Raw genomic sequence first — 21,688 nt, forward strand, 5'->3', positions numbered from 1 at the left:
TGTCGTCTTCAGAAGCAGCTACTCCAACAGTGTCCTTCCCCACTTGAATGAGGACAGAAACGTAAAAGACACGGGAGGGCTTTGCTTGGAATTTCAGAGATCAGGGATTGGCTTCCCATCACATTGGAGGGACCAGTGGTGTGGATTGGCTTCCCATCACGTTAGAGGGACCAGTGGTGTGAATTTGCTCCGTGTTCAAGGAAGAGGAAGTCATTTGTCAAGTAAACACACTCTGAAGTCTTTATTCTTGACCCCAGAGCCCAGGCTCTCAGAACCCTCAGCTGACTGCCATCCGCAAGATCCAATGTGTTCCCTGGATCTCAGTTACAGTCAGAAATCCACATTCAATAAAACTCTGGGGATTTGGAGATGGAAGGAACAGGGGCCCGGAGTGTTGATCTGCCCTAAGAGCTTGTTCAAAGCTAGAAAGGGTTTGACATGGGTGTGGTTGCCCTTAAGGGATCAGGCAAACAGGCAGGGAGCTTGACAGGACCCTATCTGCACTGAGGATCAAGTCCCCCTTTTTTCCTACACACTGGCTCCTGACTTCACCTTCTTGTGGTCCCTCCTTTCACAGCTGGAAGCAGCTGTGAAGAAAAGGATCCCAGTTCTCCGGCTGCTATCTGTGCACGCCAAATGTGAGGTCACCAAAGATGGTCCCCAGAGCAAGTGATGGAGGAAGAGTCGTGGCATGCTAGTGTGGGCAGCTAGTTTTGTCAACAGAGATAGACTCAGGCCCAGTTGGGTCACCAAGGTACACCAATCCTACACTCCCACTTAGTTACTGAGATTCAAAACCAATTCCATGAGCTATGGCTCAGAAATTTCCCCACACCTTTTTTGGCCTGGGTTCTTACTTGGGTCTTAGAGTCAGCCCAAAAGTTACTTCCAGGTTTCCAGAGAGTCCATAACCCCATCCTTCCAACCTTGGTATTGTTCCTCATACTCTTCCCCACCTCCCCAAGTCATATTATGGTCCACTCCTTGATGCAAAGAAGTCACATTATGCTCAATTCCAGAGTGACAGAACAATACTGCTCTATTCCCGGGGGAGGCTAGGTGAACACAGGGTTGGCCAGCAGGCCAGGCAAGGAGACATCCCTGCTCTTGTTGAGTTCTAAGGTTACAGTGTGCATGTGACAGTGACTGGTGCCTTGGGACGGACGGAGAGAGGGAAGGGTGGCGGTGCCACTTGGGGCATGGACAGCAAGATACAACCTCCAGGCTGGAGTGCTTGGAGAATGGACTCATTGGAACTTCCCTGAGACGTCAGGTGGCTTTCACAGTAAGACGGTCAGCTGCGGTCTTGCTTCTATCTCCAGGAAACATCAGGCTACCTGGCACCTGCCATGCACCTTGGGATGGTGGGGCACCCAGGTTGCTCTGCAGACCTCCACAAATTTCATTCTTGGGCCAAGTCCAGCTCAACAGATCAATTGGTGTGAAGGATTTCTTGACAACCAGTGTCTGAGGGCAGTTCTTGAGCTGGGCTACATTCAGCAGGTCAGATTCTCTCTTCTTCCCCAACAACACAGAGATGGTGCCGAGGGAACCAGAGGGAAGAGGCTCTGGGGACTTGCTGGTTCCAACAGAAAGTAGTGAGTTTAGTCGCCAGGGCTGTATCTCTAGGAAGTCTTGCTACCCCTACCTTAGTGGGTAGGGATTTTTTTTTCCTTCTGGAAACAGCAATGAGGTATAAATGAATATCTCAAAAAAAGATAGCCCTCGGCAACAGATGTGCTGAAAGTAACCTGGTAGTTTTGAACTTGAGAGGTCAGGCTGGACCATCGGGCACCTCCTCTTACTCAGGTATTTCCAGGCTTTAAGAGTGGATCATAAATACTTTGGGCTTCTGTTGCGGTGATGGCGTGCTGGCAAGTTCTATGTTGTCCACAAGGACATTCTTATCTTCTAGTTTAATGACCGTGGGCTCTGGGGCGGGGGCAGGAGTTGTGTTTTTGTGCGTGTGCGGCAAGCTGATTTGGTTGATGTCCAAATCCTTGAAAGCATGGAGCATAAAAACACCCAAGATGATGGTGACAAAGCCAGACAGAGTACCCACAATGTCCACAGCAGACATGGTAAACCATTCCTTAAAGAGGACAATGGAGGAGGCCACTACCACCGTGGTGAAGAAAACATAGTAGATAGGGAAGACCAGGGAGGTGTTAAAAATATCCAGCGCCCGGTTGAGGAAGTTGACCTGAATGATGATGGACAGACCCAGGATGAGTGACAGGATGTAGGGCAGGGGATGCCGCACCACGGGTAAGCCCTGGAAGAAGTTCCTAATGGTGACACCCAGACCCTTGACCGCAGTCACGGAGAAGGATCCGATCACAGAGCAGATGATGATGTAGATGAGAATATTCCTTTGCCCATAACGCGGGGCGACAATGAAGATAAGGATGAGGCAGGACACCACCAGAAGGACGGCAAATACGATGAACCCTTCAGCAAGGAGGGACAGGAATCATTCAGTGAGGGACGCAGACAGTATCTAGGGACCTGGACTCACAGTCTGACACATGTGGGTTCTAATCTCAGCTTAAGACCTTTGAATAACTCATGCAAGTTATTAAACTCTAAGACCTTAGGTTACTCACTTGTAAAAAGGGATCAAAAGGGGGATTTTTTTTCCTTGTAGAGCTGCTTTATAAAATAATGCATATTCTTGCATGTTTCTATAATAAAAATACGTGTATTTAGAGACGTGCTTGCATATATTGAACAATATATAATGAACAATATAAATGGTACATGTTTACAACGCTCCAGGAAGCCTTACTAACAGGTACTAACAGGTACTAACAGGTAACAACTTCCTTTCTGTTGTTCACTTCTTCCTCAAGGGGGCAGTACTGAGATGGACAAAGCCCAATTAGATGGTTTATACGCAATTCACCCACCCCCGTGTTTTCTGCCAACCCAGTGCTTGAAACCCACCTGTGTCTTTCATCTTGGAAGCCATCTCCACAACAGTCGAGACCTTCTCCTCCTTGGGGGCATGTATGACCATCACTGTGCTGCCAGCCATGCAGATCACACAGCCCAGCTTCCCCAGTAGATTCAGGCTCTCTCCCAGGCAATAGGAGGAGAAGATGGCACTGCACAGGGGTATGGGAGAAAGGGATTGAGTGAGGATACCAAAAGACACAAGGGGTGAGTAAAGACTTAGGGGAGAGAACAGTCCAAAATTCCCTCCTCTCTGTGGAGACCTTCCTAGATTCCTTCCTTCTAACCCCAAACTTTCCAAAGCAGAAACTTATTTCTTGGGGGTTGGAATGTGTACGGGAGGAGCAGAAACAGACACAGATCTCTTTGGTTTTTGAAATGGAAACCATTCACAAACCAAAGGGTTGTGTCCTGGTTGGCTTATTGTCAACTTGACATAATCTAGAGTCATCCAAGAAGAGGCGACCTCAGCTGATCCAATGCCCCCATCAGACTGACCTGTTGACAAGCCTGTGGGGCGTTTTCTAGATGGTGGAATGTGGGTCAGCACAGACCCCTGGTGGGTATACCATTCCTGGGCAGATGGCCTGGGGCGTGTAAGAAAGCAAACTGAGCAAGCCTGGAGGAGCAAGCTCCAAGGAGACTTCTGCTTCAGTTTCTGCCTCTGAGTTCCTGTCTTGAGGTCCTGCCTTGTCCTTCCCCCATGAGGGGCGGTAATTTGTAAGCCCAATAAACTCTTTCCTCCCCAAGTTGCTTTTGGTCATGGTGTCTCAACACAGCAATAGAAAGCAAACCAAGACAGGTTAAAAGAGGTTTTCAAACTACTCTTGTCTGACTCCCTACCAACTAAATGTATTGTGATGGAGGAAGGTCATTGGTTAATAAAGAAACTGCCTTGGTCCATTTGATAGGCCAGCCCTTAGGTGGGTGGAGTAGACAGAAGAGAATGCTGGGAGGAAGAGGGTAGTGAGGCAATCGCCTTGCCTCTCCTCTCTGGGTCAGACGCTATGAAGCTCCAGCCCAAGATGGACGTACACTAGAATCTTCCGGGTAAGACACCACTTCGTGGTGCTACACAGATTATTAAAAATGGGTTAATCAAGATATGAGAGTTAGCCAGTAAGAGGCTAGAGCTAATGAGCCAGGCAGTGTTTAAATGAATATAATTTGTGTGTTGTTATTTCGGGTGTAAAGCTAACCATGCGGGAGCCCTGCCGCAGCCCACAGCTCCTTCTACAGTATTGTCCCATAGCATTGCTAGGAGATGTTTTGCAACCATAGCTGTGGTAGCCAGGAATAAGCCAAGTGAACAACATTGCAGGTTCACACTATGTATTCACTCCAAATGCATTTTCTCGTACTTTCTATTCCTTGTCCCATTTCTGTTCCTTAGGTCATAGAGAATGAATTCATTTCTCTTCCACTTGCATATGCCAATATAAACCACCACGATGATAATTACGGACACCATGTCTTGGGGCATGCATTTCCTAACATGTCCCGTGTCAGAGTTAATCTGACAAATCTGACTTAACAGATATTGCTCCCGATTTACAGATGAAAAAGCTGAGCTCATAGAAGCTGAAATGACTCAGCAAAGTCCTTTAACTGTTAAGTGGAGAAAGCAGGTTTTGAACGGACTTTGATCTTACTGTAAAGCCGACAGGTTTTCCTCTACATTAGAGAGAACCGCTATGCTTTCCGGAGTCTTTATTGAGCAAGATCCTCCAACTCCTTGATGATGTGATTTCTGTTCCCTTCTGATCCTCTAGATGAGGGAAGGAAAAGGGGGACTGGGCAGGCTAGAAATGAATCGTGAGCTCACTTGCTTTATGAAGGTGGCATTAGTTCACATTAAAAGTGTTTTGTGAATGATGCCCTGGGACCTAGGTAGCATCTAAAAGCTTGGCCTATAGGCAAGCTTGTGGGTCATTTTCTTGATTGATGACTGCTGAGGAATGACTCAGCTCATGGTGGGTAGTGCCACACCTGGGCAGGTAGTCCTGGGGCAGATAAGAAAACAAACTGAGCATGCTGGGAACTGCAAGACTCAACTATTTTACCTACAATGTTCTTTTTGAGAGATTCTGATGGCATTTACACAGGCAGGGCCAGACAGTGGCGAATCCCGTGCCTCTCAGAACATCCCACGAGTGGGAATTTGTAAACATATCAGATTTGAGGAGCGCTTCTACTCAGCTGTAACAGCAGCCAGGCCAGTTGTGTGCTGAGTGAGGAATCTAATTGTCTCACAGCTGTAAACATTGCAAAACTGTCATCAGGTGGGAAAACAGAAGAGATGATAGGTCCTAGGTGTGTTTGGCCGGGATTTGTCAGGGCTCCAGAGGTAGCCCCTAAATGAGAGTGTTCCTCAGGTATACCTAGTTCATAGCTTCGAGGGAATGGGGGCAATAAGAGGTGCGAACGCCTAGTATCAATTATTTTTTTGTATTCTGGTTTTTGGTTGTTCGAGGAAGTTAGAAATCAAACCCAAGCATGCCAGGTGAGCACTCTACTCCCAGCTACAGCACCAGCTTAATTTTTAAAATCATGGTTTGCAGAATCTTTACGGAGAGAGGCTGTTAACTCCTGGGTCCTGGGATTATACTGCATAGGAGGGCTCCTGGCCTGACTACAGGGTCTTCATGCCGACATTTACAAGTAAAATGAGGGGGTTTGTCTACCACCCAAGGAACAGATATAGGTCAAGAAGTAGAAACTGCTGGAAAGTTACCTTGGCCAAAGTGCTTAACCTCTCTGGGTCTTGGGAACACACATAAGGATGAAGTGAGTTAGTGCACAGACTACATCCAGATGTCTTCATGCATAGTTCCCCCCTGTCTATTGTAGCCATGGTTACTTGGAGCTAGTTTGCTCTGCATCCATTCTTTGTGTTGTCTCATCTATTTCTCTGAGTGTGCATCATTAGTATTCTATTTTGCATATGGGCACATTGAGGCTTGGCTAAGAGACTTGCCTGTGAACCCATCACTACAAAGGTTTGAGTATGGATTACTACCTGGGTAGTATTGTGGTTCAGTTGGTAACGTGCCTGCCCTGCAAGCATGGGGGACTGAGTTCAAATCCTCTGCACCCACCTAAACGCCATGTGTGGTGATGTGTGCCTATAATCCTGGTCCTAGGGAGTTCAGAGACTGAAGGATTCCTGAGCTTATTAGGCAGCCAGCCTAACCAACTGGAAGCTCCAGTAAGTGAGAAACATTGATTAAAAAAAAATGTAGGAACTAATTAAGAAAGACAATGAACTCTAATCTCTGTCCCCCGCAGACAGCTCACACACAGATATACACAAATGCAAATGCATCCGTATACACAACTGTACACGCTCACATATACACGTAAGACATACACACTAGAAACAAATGCACACCGAGGCTCGTGTTATTAATTCATCGAGAGGAACTGAGACCCGTGGCAGCCAGCAGTCCAAGAGCCGGAAGCTCTCAGAGCATGCTCCCTTTTCTCAGAACCGATGGACTGTTTTGGGGATCCTACGTAGCTGCTCCCACTTTGGTAAATCCAGGTCTCAACAAAACGAAAACAGGAAAGGACCAGAGGTGGCAGAAGAGGGGACAGTGACCTGATGAGGACGCTCAGTGCTCCCAGCGGTGTGACAACTGTAGCTGGCGCAAAGGCGTAGGCGCCAAAGTTGGCGACTTCTCCAGCAGACACTAGGAAATTAGAGGAAAGAGGCCAGTGTGACTCCAAGGCACCACGTCCGTTCCAGAAGAATCTGAGCAGAGATGGTTTCTGTCAGTGTTCAACTGTACCTAAAACTCAAGACCAGCACTCCTTAAGATCCATCCGTGTGCTGTCTCCCTGGAGATAAGGTCAGACCCAGACTCTTAAGTAAAGGTGGCAAGGCCCAAATCCTGAACTCACAGTGGGGTAGAGCTATGTGGATCCTGCAAACTATTGGCCAGTCGGCCTAGCAGAAACTGTGAACCGCACTTCAGGTTTGTAAAAGACCCTGTTTCAAAAGCTAAAGTAGAAAACATAAGAGGAAGATGCCTAACATCTTCCTAACACACAACTGATGGTGATGATGATGATAGCAATAATAATATTTTTAAAAATTAAGCTTTGATAACCAGAAGGGTAGATGGACAGCCGGAGCAAAGTGTGAGCGTACAAATCTGGACAAGGCAGCAAAACAGTCATATTGTCATGGGATAGTGGAGTTGCCTAAGGTTCCCAGAGTCTACCAGATAGAGGCCACGACTGTGACCAAGGGGCAGTGCTACCAGTGCCCTGTAATTTTTTGGCAGATGAGAGAACACACTTGTATTCATTCAAAAAAAAAATTGAAACAGGGTTTCTGATATCCCAGCCTGGCCTTGAACTTGCTGTGTAACTGAGGTTGACCTTGAACTTGCTGTGTAACTGAGGTTGACCTTGAACTTCTGCTCCTCCTGCTTCCACCTCTGGAGTGCTGTGATTATAGGCACGCTCTACCATCCCTGTTCTATGCAATGCTTGGGATTGAACCCAGGGCTTTGTGCATGCTAGGCAAGTGCTCTCCCAACTGTGCTATATCCCAGGCCTGTGCACACACATCATTATCGTCATAGAAGAGGCCTTCCTTTGGGCTGAGAAAACGACTTCTCAGTATAAGCTGTCTACAGGGTCAAGATTCTCCCAAGCAAGTTGACCTTGGGCTCTCAGGGTCTATAATAGAAACAGGACAGTTCTATCTGCCCTTCCCTTCATCTCCATCCCAGCCATCAGTAGGTCACTGTTCTTAGTAGTAAAAGAAGTCACTTACTGGTAGCAAATCCAGCCCACCACATGGGGTCCTTCAGGTAGCCATAGCCGCCATTCACTATGGAAGGAAATAGACACAAAGTTAGAAGTTAGTGCTACTTTGTGGGGTTCTGCCTTTGTCACCTGAACTGTCCCCCAGGACTTGCTTCTTAGTTGTCCTGTTTTGTATCTGTGGATTGGACTTGTCTTCTGAGTTCAGCTGTGCCTCTAAACTGTTCACTTGGCATCTCTTCCATCTTTTACATGTACCCCAATCTCTGCCCTGAACATGACTCTTGACTTCCACCACAGCCCTGCAACTTGTCAAATGAAACTCTGGAAATGACACTTCTAGAAATCAGGGGCCCTCTGCATGTAGTCTGGATGACCGATTCTGTCACCAAAAAGTGCTGGGTATGTATCCACAGCACTGTCAGCATCCTTGTCCATCATGTCTGGCCAGGAGGATGCAACCGCTTTGTTACGGAGTTACTGTGACTCCACACTCATTCCCATTGCAAGTTGTTTCTTTCCTGGCAGCCAGCGGTTTTGGAAAATGCAAATAAATCAGGTTATACCCTTTTTCTATGCATAGCTACCCAGTGTCTTCCACTTATTCCAGAGACGAAGTCCCGCTCATTATGGTCCTTAAAGACCAACCCTGCCCATCTCTGCAAACACCCCTGTCATAGTCTTCATATTCCTCAAGAACAATAAGCTCTTTCTTACACCAAGTTTCTCCCTAGGTGCAGAATTCTCTCCTCTAGTGTTTGCCTGAATTCACACCCACACTGTCAGTCTCTACTGCTTCCCTTAGCTGCCCAGTCTGGCCTCCAGTTTCTGTAATTTCTCCTTGAGATGGCCAACCTCCTTCATGGTTCTTAGCACTTGTAATTACAGATGATCTGTTTATCTTCTGGCGTTTTCCCTACCTCAGTGGAAGCATTCTACCCTGGACTGTTGAACCCCTCTCCCCGTCTCCGTTTCCTATGAGGGGTCTCACTGTGTAGGTTAGCGACCCCACCTGGAGTTGACTAGGTAACCACAGCTGGCTTTGACCTTATGTTCCTTCTGTCTCCATCTGTGCTGGGATGGTATGCTGGTGTGTGTTTTGTCAACCTGACAGACTAAACTGGGAAGAAGGACCTGCAGGAGTGGAATTGCACCCATCAGATTGGCCTGTGGGCAAGGATATAGAGCATTTGGTTGACTGGTGCTTGATGTGGAGGTCCAGCCCTCTGTAGCTGATACCATCACTGGAAAGGTAGTCCCGGGTTGTATAAAAAGGCAGCAGACTGAGCCAGCCTGGTCTATAAAGCAAGTTCCAGGGCAGCCAGATTGCTACACAGAGAAATCCTGTCTCCAAAAACCGAAAACAACAACAACAACAACAAAAATCAACCAACCAAACAAACATAAGTTCAGGCTGAGCTAGCCATGAGGAACAAGCCAGTAAGCTGTCTCCAAGCCTCTGCTTCTGTTCCTGCTTTCAGGTTCCTGCCTCAACTTCCCTTCACGATGCTAGTGTTTTATCACAAAAATGAATGAAAACTAGAACAGATGGCGTACACCACCACACATGCCAAGTTATTACCATTCTTCGTCTATTTTATAGGTGAGGGAATTGGGGTAAATAAAAATGCGTTTCTTGCCCAGAACCCCACTAACAACAGTTAAGCCACCAGAGTTGGAACTGTAATAGTCTGCTCCCAAAGGGCAGTGTCCCGTGGGAAAGGGAAGAATAAGCAGAGAACAGGTCCAAACTTGAACAGGCCCTCATCCCAAAACCTGTTTCTCCCTCTGCATTCATTGCAGAACAGGGCATCATCCACCGGCTTCCCAGTTGCTCAAGTCAGAAACCTGAGTCATCCTCAACTTCCCTCTGCCCTCCCCTGGGTGCAGGGAGAATCATCAAAGCCAGTGAGTTCCACCCCTCCCCCCCAAACTATCTCTGGAATCTGCCAAGTGTCTCCAGACCCAGTGCCCTACTTCCATCCTCTCATTCAGTTCATTGGTTCCACTCTGGGACTCTAATCCATTCTCTACCTAGCAACAGGGACCCTTCTCAGACCATAAATGAGACTGTCACTCCCTTGCCTAAAACATCAGTCAATCCCTTAATCACACTCAATCTCTGCAGCCCACTTTCCATGACCCTTGTTGAGCTCATCAGCCCCTGCGCTCTCTGGTCATCCTGAATTGCCCTCAGTTCCACGTGTAGCTCAGTCTCTCCTCTGAGCCTTGGCACTCACTGCTCCTGCCTGAATCATCTTCTTTCCCCCTCTCCCTGCTACCTCCTTTTCATTCAGGTCTCTGTGTAAGAAACAAGTTTTACAGAAAACTTCCTTTCTGTACCTGTATCCGAACTTTACATACTCCAAAGTATTTCCTTAGCGAGCTGTATAAACTATTCCCCTAGCAACCTGCATCTCCCCCACGAAGGCGCTCAGCACATCACAGGATGACTCTCTCTCCCACTTGACCGGTAGTGCCACAGGGACGCTGGGTCCCAGGTTTCACACTGCACCTGGTACACAGCAAGCACGCGATAAATGATGTGGGATGTCCTTTCCCGAGGACTGTCTCAGTGAATCGCATCCAGTCTTCCAAAGGCATGAGGCTCAGTGCCTGAACCACAGTTCGCCGCATGTGTAAAGGCTCTCCTGTGATGTGTGTTGGCTGAGGCATTTGAGGTCCCATTTCACAGGAGAAGTTGTGACTTCTTCTGCAGGACAGGCTGGTAAGAATCCAATCTGTGATGAAGCCTGGAGTGTCTGATTCTCCATCCCGAGGCTTTGCTGTGTCTATACCCTAATGTGTACATCATGGAATTCTCAGGAAATACTGGACTGGAAAGGATGGCGTCCAGCTATTGGCAGTGGGGATTCTCAGCAGGGTTGACAGCAAACCTCCAGGACCCACCTGAGGTCCCTGTAAAGGGAAGTCATTCATTCCAGGCGCAGCTACCCCTTATCCATTCCCACCTACCCCAGGAGCCTACCTGCCCTGGTGGCCCCCGTGGCCACAAGTCGGATGAGGCCTTTCTTCTTAAGGATGACACTGCCACCAATGAGCAGGCAGGAGAGGAAGGCGAGGCCCACGCCGATGTAGAAGCCATACCTCTTCCTGATCCTCTCCTGCCAGGTGATTACGGTGGCATTGTTGGGTTCTTCAGGGCTGATGCCTCTGACGATCTGACAGAGGACCTCTTGGGAAGAGCAGTAGAGACTGACTATGGAACCTAGAGGGGAACGCATGTTGTGAGTTAGATTGAGGACATGGGCACAGTTCAAATACGCGAGAACATGGTTCAAATGCGCTGAAATTGATGCAGACATAGATGTCATGTTTCTATTGCTCCAGGGCTCCACCCACACATCGAATCTCAACCAAAAAAAGACAAGTCCCCATTCTCTGTGCTGTTAGCTGTCTTCTGTCTAAATAGCTCATTTGCATGGACTTATCAAATTGTAGGACCTCCTGTAGGCAATGTCTTTAATTCTTATTCCACAGACAAGGTATGGAGCCTGTGAGGGTGCGGTTGTTTGTTCAAGGACACACAGATCGGGAATTCGCAGCACCTGAGTAAAGAATCTCACCCGAGGACTTGTCTTGTTTGTCTTAATTGATGCTGGAAGCCCTCCCCCGCTGGGAGCGGCACCTTCAGATGGAAAGGGGGTACAGCAGAAGGAAGGCTACTCTACTCCTCCTTCCCTCTTTCCTGGAGTTGATTTACTCTGTTTCTCCTGTGATGGAGGAGGGTCATATGTCTATTGGTTAATAAAGAAACTGCCTTGGCCCCTTTAATAGAACAGAAAATTAGGTAGGTGGAGTAGACAGACAGAATTCTGGGAGAAAGAAAGCCAAGTCAGGCAGTCGCCATGATTCTCCCACCCGACACAGACGCAGGTTAAGATCTTTTCTGGTAAGCCACACCTTGTGGGGCTACACAGATTATTAAATATGGGTTAAAGCAAGATGTGAGAATTAGCCAATAAGAGGCTAGAACTAATGGGCCAGGCAGTGTTTAAAAGAATACAGTTTCCGTGTAATTATTTCGGGTAAAGCTAGCCGGGTGGCGGGAAGTAGCCCGCCGCTTCCTACTACACTCCTGCAGCTGATCCCTTCCCTGACGGCAGAACCAGTGCCCTAGGACTCTGCGGACCACTGAGAACCAGCTACTCTCCAGGAACCTCCAGGATTTTAGCAGCAGATTCGTACTGTGAGGTCGACCAGCCTCACGGATAGAGCAGCTAGCAGGCTCTTGGGCTCCCCAGGGTGACACAGCCAGTATGGGACTACCCCGACTTCTGAGGCACGCAGCCTGAAGGACCAAGTAATTACACAGTTCTCAACCTCTCAGGAGCAACACGACTGTTGTTACTACTGCAACGTAAGCTGATTTAACACATTCTTTTAATTAATATTCATTCTGTAAGAACTGTCCCTCTAGAAAGCCTTGACCAATGGTCTGGCTTCAGAATTCCAACCTGTGAGATTGACGCCTTCCACACCGGGTAGGACGCCACCTAAGCTCTCAGCCGTCACTGCATCCATCCCAGTGTCCTCCACAGGGATCCCCTCTCAGCCTCTGGGCTGTTGGGTTCTCCAATAACTCATGAGCTCACTTGGGGCTTCTTCATTTTATTGCCAACTCTAGATAGAGTGGGAATGCCACCAGGCAGATAGCCCACCCAGGCCCGGGTCAGCCTGAAGGTAACTGAGGAGTGAGCTTCCTGTGGGAGGGAGCTCACCATTCTAGGACTTATTTCTGAGATGTGTGCTGTTTGGGTCAGGGCCTTTGGGACTCTTTCTGGGCGTAACTGGATTGGTTCTGCTGTCATTCTGGACATCTCGGTCTGCAGTTTGACTCTTTCCTTGAGGCCCACTGCCAGCCCCCGACTTGTCATTCTCCTTCGCACAGACACCAAGGACAGTCTTGGGAACAAAGGGAAGACCCTCGGTGAAACACAAAACCACACAAGTCCAGTGAAATGCAAGAAAGCATGACCAAGTCTCGACCAGTGCTACCGTGCACGTGGCTCCTGTCCTAGAGTTTTCCTTGAGGACTCCTAACAACCACTCAGTGAAACAGTCACAGTGACCGTTTCCAGGTCCTTAATAGGAGAAGTCAAGTTCAGTGACCTTCTTTAAGGGACCTGTTATAAAAATGTGTCTAGGGTCATACCACCATGAACACACCCCATCTCATCCAACTATAGAGAGGTGAAGCCAGAAGTAGACCCCATGCCCATCTTATGGCTGAGTCTCTGCTCAGAATCACTACACATTCTTTGATAAACATCTTGCCCCATGGGTCAGTAATGTGTGGGATCCATCTTCACTTCATCCTGGGTTAACACGTAAACCTGTCGCAAACAGTCAAAACTGGGGAGCTTTCCTAGGAACATTCAGACTTGGGGTTGCACTTGAAGCTTAGAAGGTCAGTGTGTCTATCTGGTCATGCCAGCCCTGGAGACAGCAGCGGAATCCCTCTTAGACATGCCTATGAAACTCCTCAGTTTACCCTGCTCCCACAATTCATGTTTGCTATTGCCCTTTCCAGGTGTTTCAGCTTCTGATCTTCCTAGCGTGTGTGGCAAAGGCTTAGACCCTAGTGCCAAGGACCTAAGCCCAGACCAGATCTCTCAGACCAAGCTGGAGTTTCTACTCTGTGTCTAGATGGGCCCCAAATCCTAGGCCAAGGAGACTGAAATTTGGCGCGCCTGCATCAGAGTATAGCATCTGGGTGCGGCAGAGGAAGGACAAAGTTGGCCCAGAGCCGTGGAGAAGAGGTAGAAGGGCCTTTAGGAAACCCAGCTGGCCTCGGATGTAGCTCAGTAGTAGGTGTATCTCAAAAGTAGAGGATGTGCCAGGGATAAGCAAGGCTGCAGGTTCCACCCCAGGTACCGGATGGGGGACAAAGAGGCATTCGTTAAAAAATAGTGAGGGGGAGGAAGAGCAGCATAAAGTGGAGGGCGAGCAAATGTGAGCAAGGCACAGTTGTCACAATCAGATATGTGCACTAAATTGTCCTAGCAAAACCCACTATTTCATATGCTAAGTAGAAAAAGTAATAAAATGAAAAACAACCACAAAACCCCCAACAGATGGTCTAATCCTCTAATATTCTTGGGGGAAACTGAGAATTTGCTGAGATTTGCTGGAGTTGGGACTGAAATCCACCAGGGGGTATCTGGGTGTCTTGTGCCCTCTGTCTTTCCACCATGGGACAATGAGACAAGAAGTCGTCATCTCAGGGCCTAACCAGACTGGTTCTGCACTGCTCTCTCCTGTTCCACCAGCTCAAGGCATCCTTGCCCAAGAACCTCATCTGGGGAGTTCCCTGAGTTCAGGAAATGCAGGCAGTAAGCCAGAGTCTGCTCCTCACCTTTCCCCTGCTTCTTCAAGTCTCACTGCTAGTGGGTGGAGGCAGGGGGCTCATTTCAGCACCCCAGCCCCCAGTTCAGCACCTCTGAGGAAGTTAATTTTTCCAGTACCCCACCCCAGCTTAGCACCTCTGATGAAGTCAAATTCTCCCAGCACAGAAAAGAGATAAAGATATGTACCCAATTCAGAGTGGGTACATATCTGAAAAGGGGGGTACTAAGCTGATAAGCTTTTACTCTAGCGTGTTCTAGAACTAGGAATGCCCTCTGCCTTGGGTTAAGGGGTGAAGCTGAAAATGAGACCAAGGTCAGTCAACACCGGGAGCTGGCTTCGCTGAAGAAGGGCAGAAGTTAGGGACCTCAGGACACCGCACAGGCTGTACTTCCAAGGCAGGAGGCACGTGGAGAATGTTCCAGATGAAACAGAGGATGGCAGCAGTGTGGGTTCAGGAGTCTGAACCCAAGAAGTGGTTCACATTCCCCACTGTGTTACCTGGAGCAAACTATTAGCCCTGCCAGAGCCTCTGTTTCTGTATCTCTAGAATGGGCACAGTGACGCTTCAACAAAATGTTTGGGGATGAAGGCTAGTGTTAGCATCCCTTCCCAGCTTGTACAAGGCCCTGAATTCAATTTCCAACATTGCAAAACAGAAAAGAGAAAGAGGAAAAGAATCCAAAGGAAAAGAACAGAAAAATAAACAACAACAACAACAAAAGTTTTAAAAACTTAGTCTTAGAGCTGGGAAGATGGTTCCTTGGGTAAAGAAAGTCCTTTGATCCTGAGCCCTGGAACTTCTATAAAGGCAGGAGGCGATAACTCACTGCACAAAGCCGTCCTCTACCCTCCATATCCTCAGTATAGATAGCACTCGTGCGCATAAATACACACCATGCATCATACACACGCACGCATGCATGCACACACATGTGTCTGCCCATGCATGCTCAGACACACACAGGCATGCTCATATACAGGCACACTAGTAATAAATTTTAAAACAAAATCTAGGCCTAGTGGCATACACTTGTACTCCCCGGCCAAGGTATACTGAGACAGGAGGATCACATATTTGAAGCTATACTGGACAATTCATCAAGACTTTGTCTAAATACAACAACAACAACCCAGCTGCCTGCTTATTACAGTTTGCTTCTGCAATTAAATGGGATAGTTCAGGGAAGGGCCATGGGCTACATAGTTAAGAACACACTGGAAAATCAAGGGTTTTTCCTGATCATTTATCTCCCTTTCCAAAAAGTTTTGTGTGGATTTGGAGATGGGGAACTTCTCTGTCCCTCTATTCTCTGCTTTGGGTGATGGAAAGATATGTGGGCAGGTACCTGCAGCAACCCAACACTACCCCTGAGTCCTCTACTCTAGCCCTTTCATAGGGCCACCTGCCCGGTGCGCTCTGTTTTCCTCCTCTCAGCTGGCCTCAGCATTCCCTCGGCTGCCACTGGGGAGGCGACATCTCTGCCAGACCAGATCTTCAGGACAGTTTGGGAACCGGGTGAGAATCTGACGCTGACTACCACCACCCCTAGCTTGCGGCCCCAGTAAGTGAGGAGAAGTTGACAGGTGAGAGCAAGGTGAGAAGTGCAGCGCCCACCCAGGTCCCCTTACAGTCGCACGCACCGTTCTCGCAGCTGCCGTTGGCGTTGGCGACCCGCAACTCCATGGGGACCTGGGCTGACAACGCCCGAGGTCCGCGGCTCCTAAACAGGTGGCCACGTCTTGTCCCAGCGAGGCTCAGGGGCGGGAAGCCGCTGGGGTCTGGACCCAGGGGAGGGGAGAGTGACGCGCCCCAGAGGGGAGGGTCCCCGGGGAGGAGTCACCCTGCGCCTTGGGCAACACCAGGCGCTGGGGAATCAACACTGGGGCAGGGGCTCGTGCCCTTCCAGGGTGCGACTGCAGCTGGGTGCCAGCCACCGAGTCACTGGCCCGTGCCAGGGGCAGGAGAGAGGGGGCGGGTCCGCTGGGCCCGCCTTTCCGGGACAGCAGCATCCACATCTAGTTTCCTCAATGGCAGAGTTGATGTGCTCCGGGATGGTACAGAGGTCACTTTGGGCGGTGGAAGTTTTAAGGAAAGGTCTGAGAACCTAGTTCCCCCACTCCCCCATTTCCTTTACCCCCCTCTCCTGTCTTTGCTATCGCAGAACTTACAGATCTGATCGTGCTGGGCACTGTGGCTGACGGGAGCAGAGTAGGTGCCCTTAAATGTTCAAGACATATTTGTGTTCCGTGAACGGACGGCCGGGGATTGGCAGGCTGAAAGGAGGGAGGAAATGAAGTGATTGGCCGTCCAGATGAATCAGGCTATTCTTTTCTTATACAGTTCTGGGAGAAACTAGTTAAGATCAATCATTTGAAAGCAGATGTTTTCCAAAGTCACCACTTATAAATTTTATGTGTAAGCAATCAAATTTCATAAATATGCATGTTTACATAATAAAAGTTGGGAGTGAATGAATATATGTAAGAGTAACGGAGTATATGGAGATCTATGTAAGAGTGATGGAATATATGGATATATACATAAAATTATGAAGGAATGTGTATTTGTGTACTAATACACATATATATGGGATGTATGAGTATATTAACTTGTACTAATTTCATAATATATATACATATAAAATCATCACATTTATATGCCTTAAATACATGCAGCTTTCTTACACTTATTTATTTGTGTGTGTGAGTGTGTGTATGCGTGTGCATGCCCTGGCATTCATGGGAAAATCAGAGAACAGACAACTCTTGAGAGATCTTTCTTTCTCTCCACCATGTCCCTAGGGATCCAACCCATGATCTCAGGTTTGTGCTTTTACCAGCCGAGCCATCTCACCAGCCCTGAAGTTTTCATTTGTCAAAAATACCACAACACAGCTGCAGTAATGATGATGATGATGATGATTATAAAGATAAAATCATAAAAGATATTGGCTCTGTGGGTGACAGCACAGCTGAGTCAGGAAGGGAGGCAGGCTGCCTTTCTAGCCTCCTAGGCTCCCCAGCCTGGTCCTTATATGCACCCCTACCCTGCTGATCTTGGTGGTTTCTCCGAGCACATGGCCTCCTCTAATGTTTTGGGTTAGTCGGTTGCTTTCTGGAAGGATCAGTCCCCTTCTGTTCTAGTAACTCAGCTGCATGTTTGTCCTTTCTCTGTATATGAATTGCTCAGGCAGAAGTTGGAGGAGGAAGGGCGGTCTCAAGCATTGCAGAAAGAAATGCACATGGAAGGTTCTGTATGCTGCCTCCCACTGAGTGTGTGTCAGGCCAGAGTCCAAACAGGGTCGAACATCTTTCAGACCAATGTGAGTCAGATCACTAAGCAAGAAACCAGAATGACTGGCCCAGGTGGGAAACTATGCATTGATTGGATCATGCTGGCCCAGCAGGAGGAGTTGATAGGAGAATGTCTCTTTTCTTGTACTTCAGCATTTCTGCAGTACGGGTGGGCTGGAACGCTGGCCATGGCTCAGCCCCAAAGCCTCCTCATGTTCAAACTCAATCGCTTGTGTTTTAAGGACAGAGGCGAGCATACACAAATGGTTTTCCCTGGTTAGATCTTTCAATCTCTTCCAGTTGTGTTGAGATATTATTGACAAGCAACAACTTCATGTGCGTGTACATGTGTATGAGCATGCATGTGTGTGTACATTCATGTGTGGGTGCTCTCACTCATTCAGGAGGATAGGGGTCTGGGGGTCCTCTTCAATCAGCCTCCACCCTCCCTTCTGGTTTTTAGCCAGAGTCTCTCTCTGACCGGGAGCTTGCTGTTCCTGTGGAAATGACTAGCTGGCAGACTCCCAGGAATCTTCCCATCTCTGCTCATCCCTCCTCCCACCAGTACTGGGGTTACAGACAAGCAATGCCACACATGGCATTTGCATGCGGGTGACGTGGCTACACACTCAAGTGCTCACACTCGAATAGAAAACAGTTTACCCACCCAGACTGCTCTTTAGCCACAAATGACATGTATGTCAGGAATGCGGTGTGATGGTTTGGTATATGCATACATTGTGAAAGATTACCACAACACCAAACTAATTAATATGGCCACTTCACACTGGGGCGTGTATGTGTGTGTGTGTGTGTGTGTTGGGCAAATGTTTATGTTAAGAGCACAAGATCCGGCCACTTTTCTTGGTAGTCTTTTAAAAGCTTAACGGAGTTTATTTAAATTATTCTTGCCATAGTTGTACCCAGATATGAAGAAAGATATATGTATTCTTTAATATATTTATTTTTATGTGGATTTGTCATCTGAGGAGCCACTATGTTTGAGGGTCCTGGTTAGATGTCCTTTTGGGGCAGAGGACAGTACTGAGTCTGTCCTGTGCTAGGACAGGGAATCCCAGTAACAGGTGAGGTTTGTATTTTAAGTTCCCCTTCAAGGTAAAGAGGACTAAGACCTTCAGCAGGGCCTTCCATACCCTCTCAGGGCCTCAGGCTCCCCATCTGCTCCAGGAGGGGGCAGGGCCTCTCAAGGCTGGCATCAGGGCATCTTATCAGGGCACACATAAAGGGCCCTATTGAACTGCGGGCTCCTCGGCTGCCATCCTGACAAAGCCCCTTTCTGCTCCAGCCACAATGGCTCTGTCAGGCAGGTAGCAGGGCCTGCAGCATTGTCTTCCCCGTCAAGAACAACAAGGCTCACTGTTTGACCCAGGCTTGGTCTCCCTGGGGCGGGTGGGTGCTTTGAAAGGGTCTAACCAGCTAGGGACAGATGGGCTCTGTTCTTAGGCAGCCGTGGTGGACCAGCCATAAATCTTTTGGTCAGCTATTTAAGGATGAGCACAAAACTAATTTGTTAAAAGTACATATCTTCTAAATCCTTGACTTTTTAAAGCCCATGTCCCAGTATTGATACTGAAGATGTGCACAGACGGATATGACAGCCACTGGTCACGTGTGCCTAATGAGCCCTTGACAAGCAGCCAATCTAAACAGAGATTTGTTGCAAGCATCAACCAGCTTCTGGTCAGCTTTTGGACCAGACCATCCTATGATGTAGGGGTCTTTCCCATGCATTGTAAGTTGTTTAACAAGGTCTGGCCTCTACTGTCAGGTAACCAAGCTCACCCCCATGTCTCTACCTCCTGCCCTGGCTTTTGATAACCCTGAACATCCCCAGATAAACTGCCAAAAATCACCTTGTAATTAAGAACCACCAAGATTTCAAAGAGAAAATGGAATGATAACACGGAGGGATAGATTGAAATGAGAGAAATGAGTATTCAATTCATTTTCCTCTTGCCCTATTTCTTTTGATGTCTTATAAAAAAATGAGACCTGCAACTGTTTAAAGTTGCTTTGGTGGCTTACATTGGGTTTCTATTGAATGGGGCTGTTACAGATGAGAAAACTCTGGGCCGTAGACTGAAAGTATCCTGTGAGATTATGGAGAGGTAAAGCCAGGGAGGAAGCCAGCTTTCCAGATTGGCACCCCAGACTATTCTACAGATGTCACAATGAAAGGGCTTCTCCAAGTGTCCTTTGTTGGGGTGTTCCCAGGGTCATGTGGTCAAATAACACCCCAGGCGGAATAGAGACAAGGGCACAGGTGATGCTCTTTGTAGGCTTGCTCTGCGCCATGTGTGTGCTCCTTCGGTCTTTGCAGCGACCTGGGGAAGACGGTTCTGGGGTTCACTCCATTTTCCAGCTAAGGAAATGGAGGTCTGTCTTGGACATATCCCTGAAGTGTATTCTTCAGTCCAGTGCATAGTGCCCTACAGCTCTAAGTTCCATAACACTACATGAGATATGGGAGGGTCCCTTCTTCTTACCTTCTATCTTGGGTAAGAAGTAATCTTCAGTCCTCCCCAGTTCTGCAAAACCGGTTTTTGTGGCAAGGGCTGCCACCTCCTTCAGGCCGAGTGGGAACAACGGGAATGCAGACGGTTGGTATGCAGAGGCAAGCCTACAATTTTCCAGGTGTGCCTATGGCATGACTGCCGCTCTCATAAAGAACCTTATTGCCACTGGAAATACTGCCTGGAATGGACTCACGTGTGTGTATGTGTGTGTGTGTGGGGGGGTCCAGCTATAAGAAGGGCTATGTCTAACAATGGGGTCTGCATGCAATGCACCTAGCAACCAATAGTGATTGACAAACAGTACTGTTACTGAACCCTTTGTCTGTGGACTAAGCCCTTGACTGACACTAGCTCATGTGGCTATGACAAGCTGAGTACCCTTCGATGCTCCATTTAGAAGGAACTGAGGTGCAGAGAGGTGGAATGACCCAGGTTACACAGTGATGGATACGGCTGGGATATTTTTCTCTCTTCCAATAGTTCTCTCAATTGAGACATGGGTTTGATGAGGCTAGCCCCTTCCTGGTCCTTTACTCTGGATGGTTGGGGAGGTAGGATCCATACAGAAACCCTGGTAGGAGAGCCTGTGTCTTCTCATCTAACCTTATTTAGGCGCCTGAAAGGGCTCACCAAATTCCACCTCCTCAGTTTTGCAAATAGAGAAACTGAGGCAGAGCGTAAAAGCAGGGTCGCGATCAACACCGCATAGGTAACTGGTAACACGATCTACACTTTATCTGAAGTCACTCTAAGGCCATCCCAGGCGCTTTTGCTGCCCTCTATTCTTTCCTTTCAGAGGCAAAGGGCTAAGCTGAGGGTAAATCAAGAGTTAATATTTTGGGCCCATTTTCTAAGGCTGAATCAGTATGTTAAGTTTTTACTTCCATTATCCCATTTCCTTGTTCCAGGTTTATGCACTGGGCACTGCTATTAGTGCTGGTTTTAAAACGAGAAAACCGAGGCTGAGGAAGTTAAGTAACTTTTCGCAATGCACAGTGACGCTGTGATGAAACCCAGCAGAACACGTTTCTCGGTCACTCCTCTCACCCTGAACACACCACTTTTCTGTCTGCCTACAGGTGGAAAGCAGGCTTTGACAGCACCGGAGCTCACTCTGAGGCGTGCAGGCAGAAGGCGGAAGTCTGGCTTTGCTTGGCCTTGGTGGGGGTGTGCAGAGAGTCTACTGTACTTAAGGTTGTAAGATTATCTATCAGGTCTTATGGGAAACCAGTTACATTGCAGTCACCAACGTATGTTGTTACATGACTCGTTTGTGACTGGCCTCTTCTGGGTATCACTCTAATCTTTATGTGTCTTTACACTGAGGTAATGTCACTGCATGCAAACTTCGCGATGAGCTCGTGGCATGTGACTTTAGGGAGGTCAGGAGTTGGTGCTCTTCGTCCATTACATGGGCTCCAGGGATTGAACTCAGGGCATTGGGCTTGGCACTAACTGCCTGGTTCTCAACCTGTGGGTCTCAAACCCCTTGGGGATTGTGTATCAGAGAGCCTGCGTATGAGATATATACATTACAATTCTTAACAGTAGCAAAATTATAGTTATGAAGTAGCAATGAAATAATTTTATGGTTGGGGCTCACCACAACATGAGGAACTGTATGAAAGGGTCGCGGCATCAGAGAGATCATTTTTCCAGCTGATGGTAGTGAGAAGCTATGAGGTCACGTGACTTCCTCAAGTGGCCACGGATAGAAGGTAGATAAGCCCAGGTTTGGCAGGCTCTCAGGTCAC

General features: G+C 48.0%; 1 protein-coding gene across 1 annotated transcript; it reads right to left on the minus strand.

The window, feature by feature from the left end:
• Positions 1-236: 236 nt before the first annotated feature.
• Positions 237-16,006, minus strand: Nipal4 (NIPA like domain containing 4). The gene is made up of 6 exons (XM_057775227.1): positions 15,745-16,006; positions 10,721-10,960; positions 7,742-7,798; positions 6,557-6,647; positions 2,947-3,107; positions 237-2,451 (listed from the first exon to the last, which is right to left on the minus strand). The coding sequence occupies exons 1-6, from the start codon at positions 15,785-15,787 to the stop codon at positions 1,823-1,825; spliced, it is 1,221 nt and encodes a 406-aa protein (XP_057631210.1). The 5' UTR covers positions 15,788-16,006; the 3' UTR covers positions 237-1,822.
• Positions 16,007-21,688: the final 5,682 nt, after the last annotated feature.

The sequence above is a fragment of the Chionomys nivalis genome, chromosome 7 (genome assembly GCF_950005125.1).
Source record: "Chionomys nivalis chromosome 7, mChiNiv1.1, whole genome shotgun sequence".
Classification (NCBI taxonomy): domain Eukaryota; kingdom Metazoa; phylum Chordata; class Mammalia; order Rodentia; family Cricetidae; genus Chionomys; species Chionomys nivalis.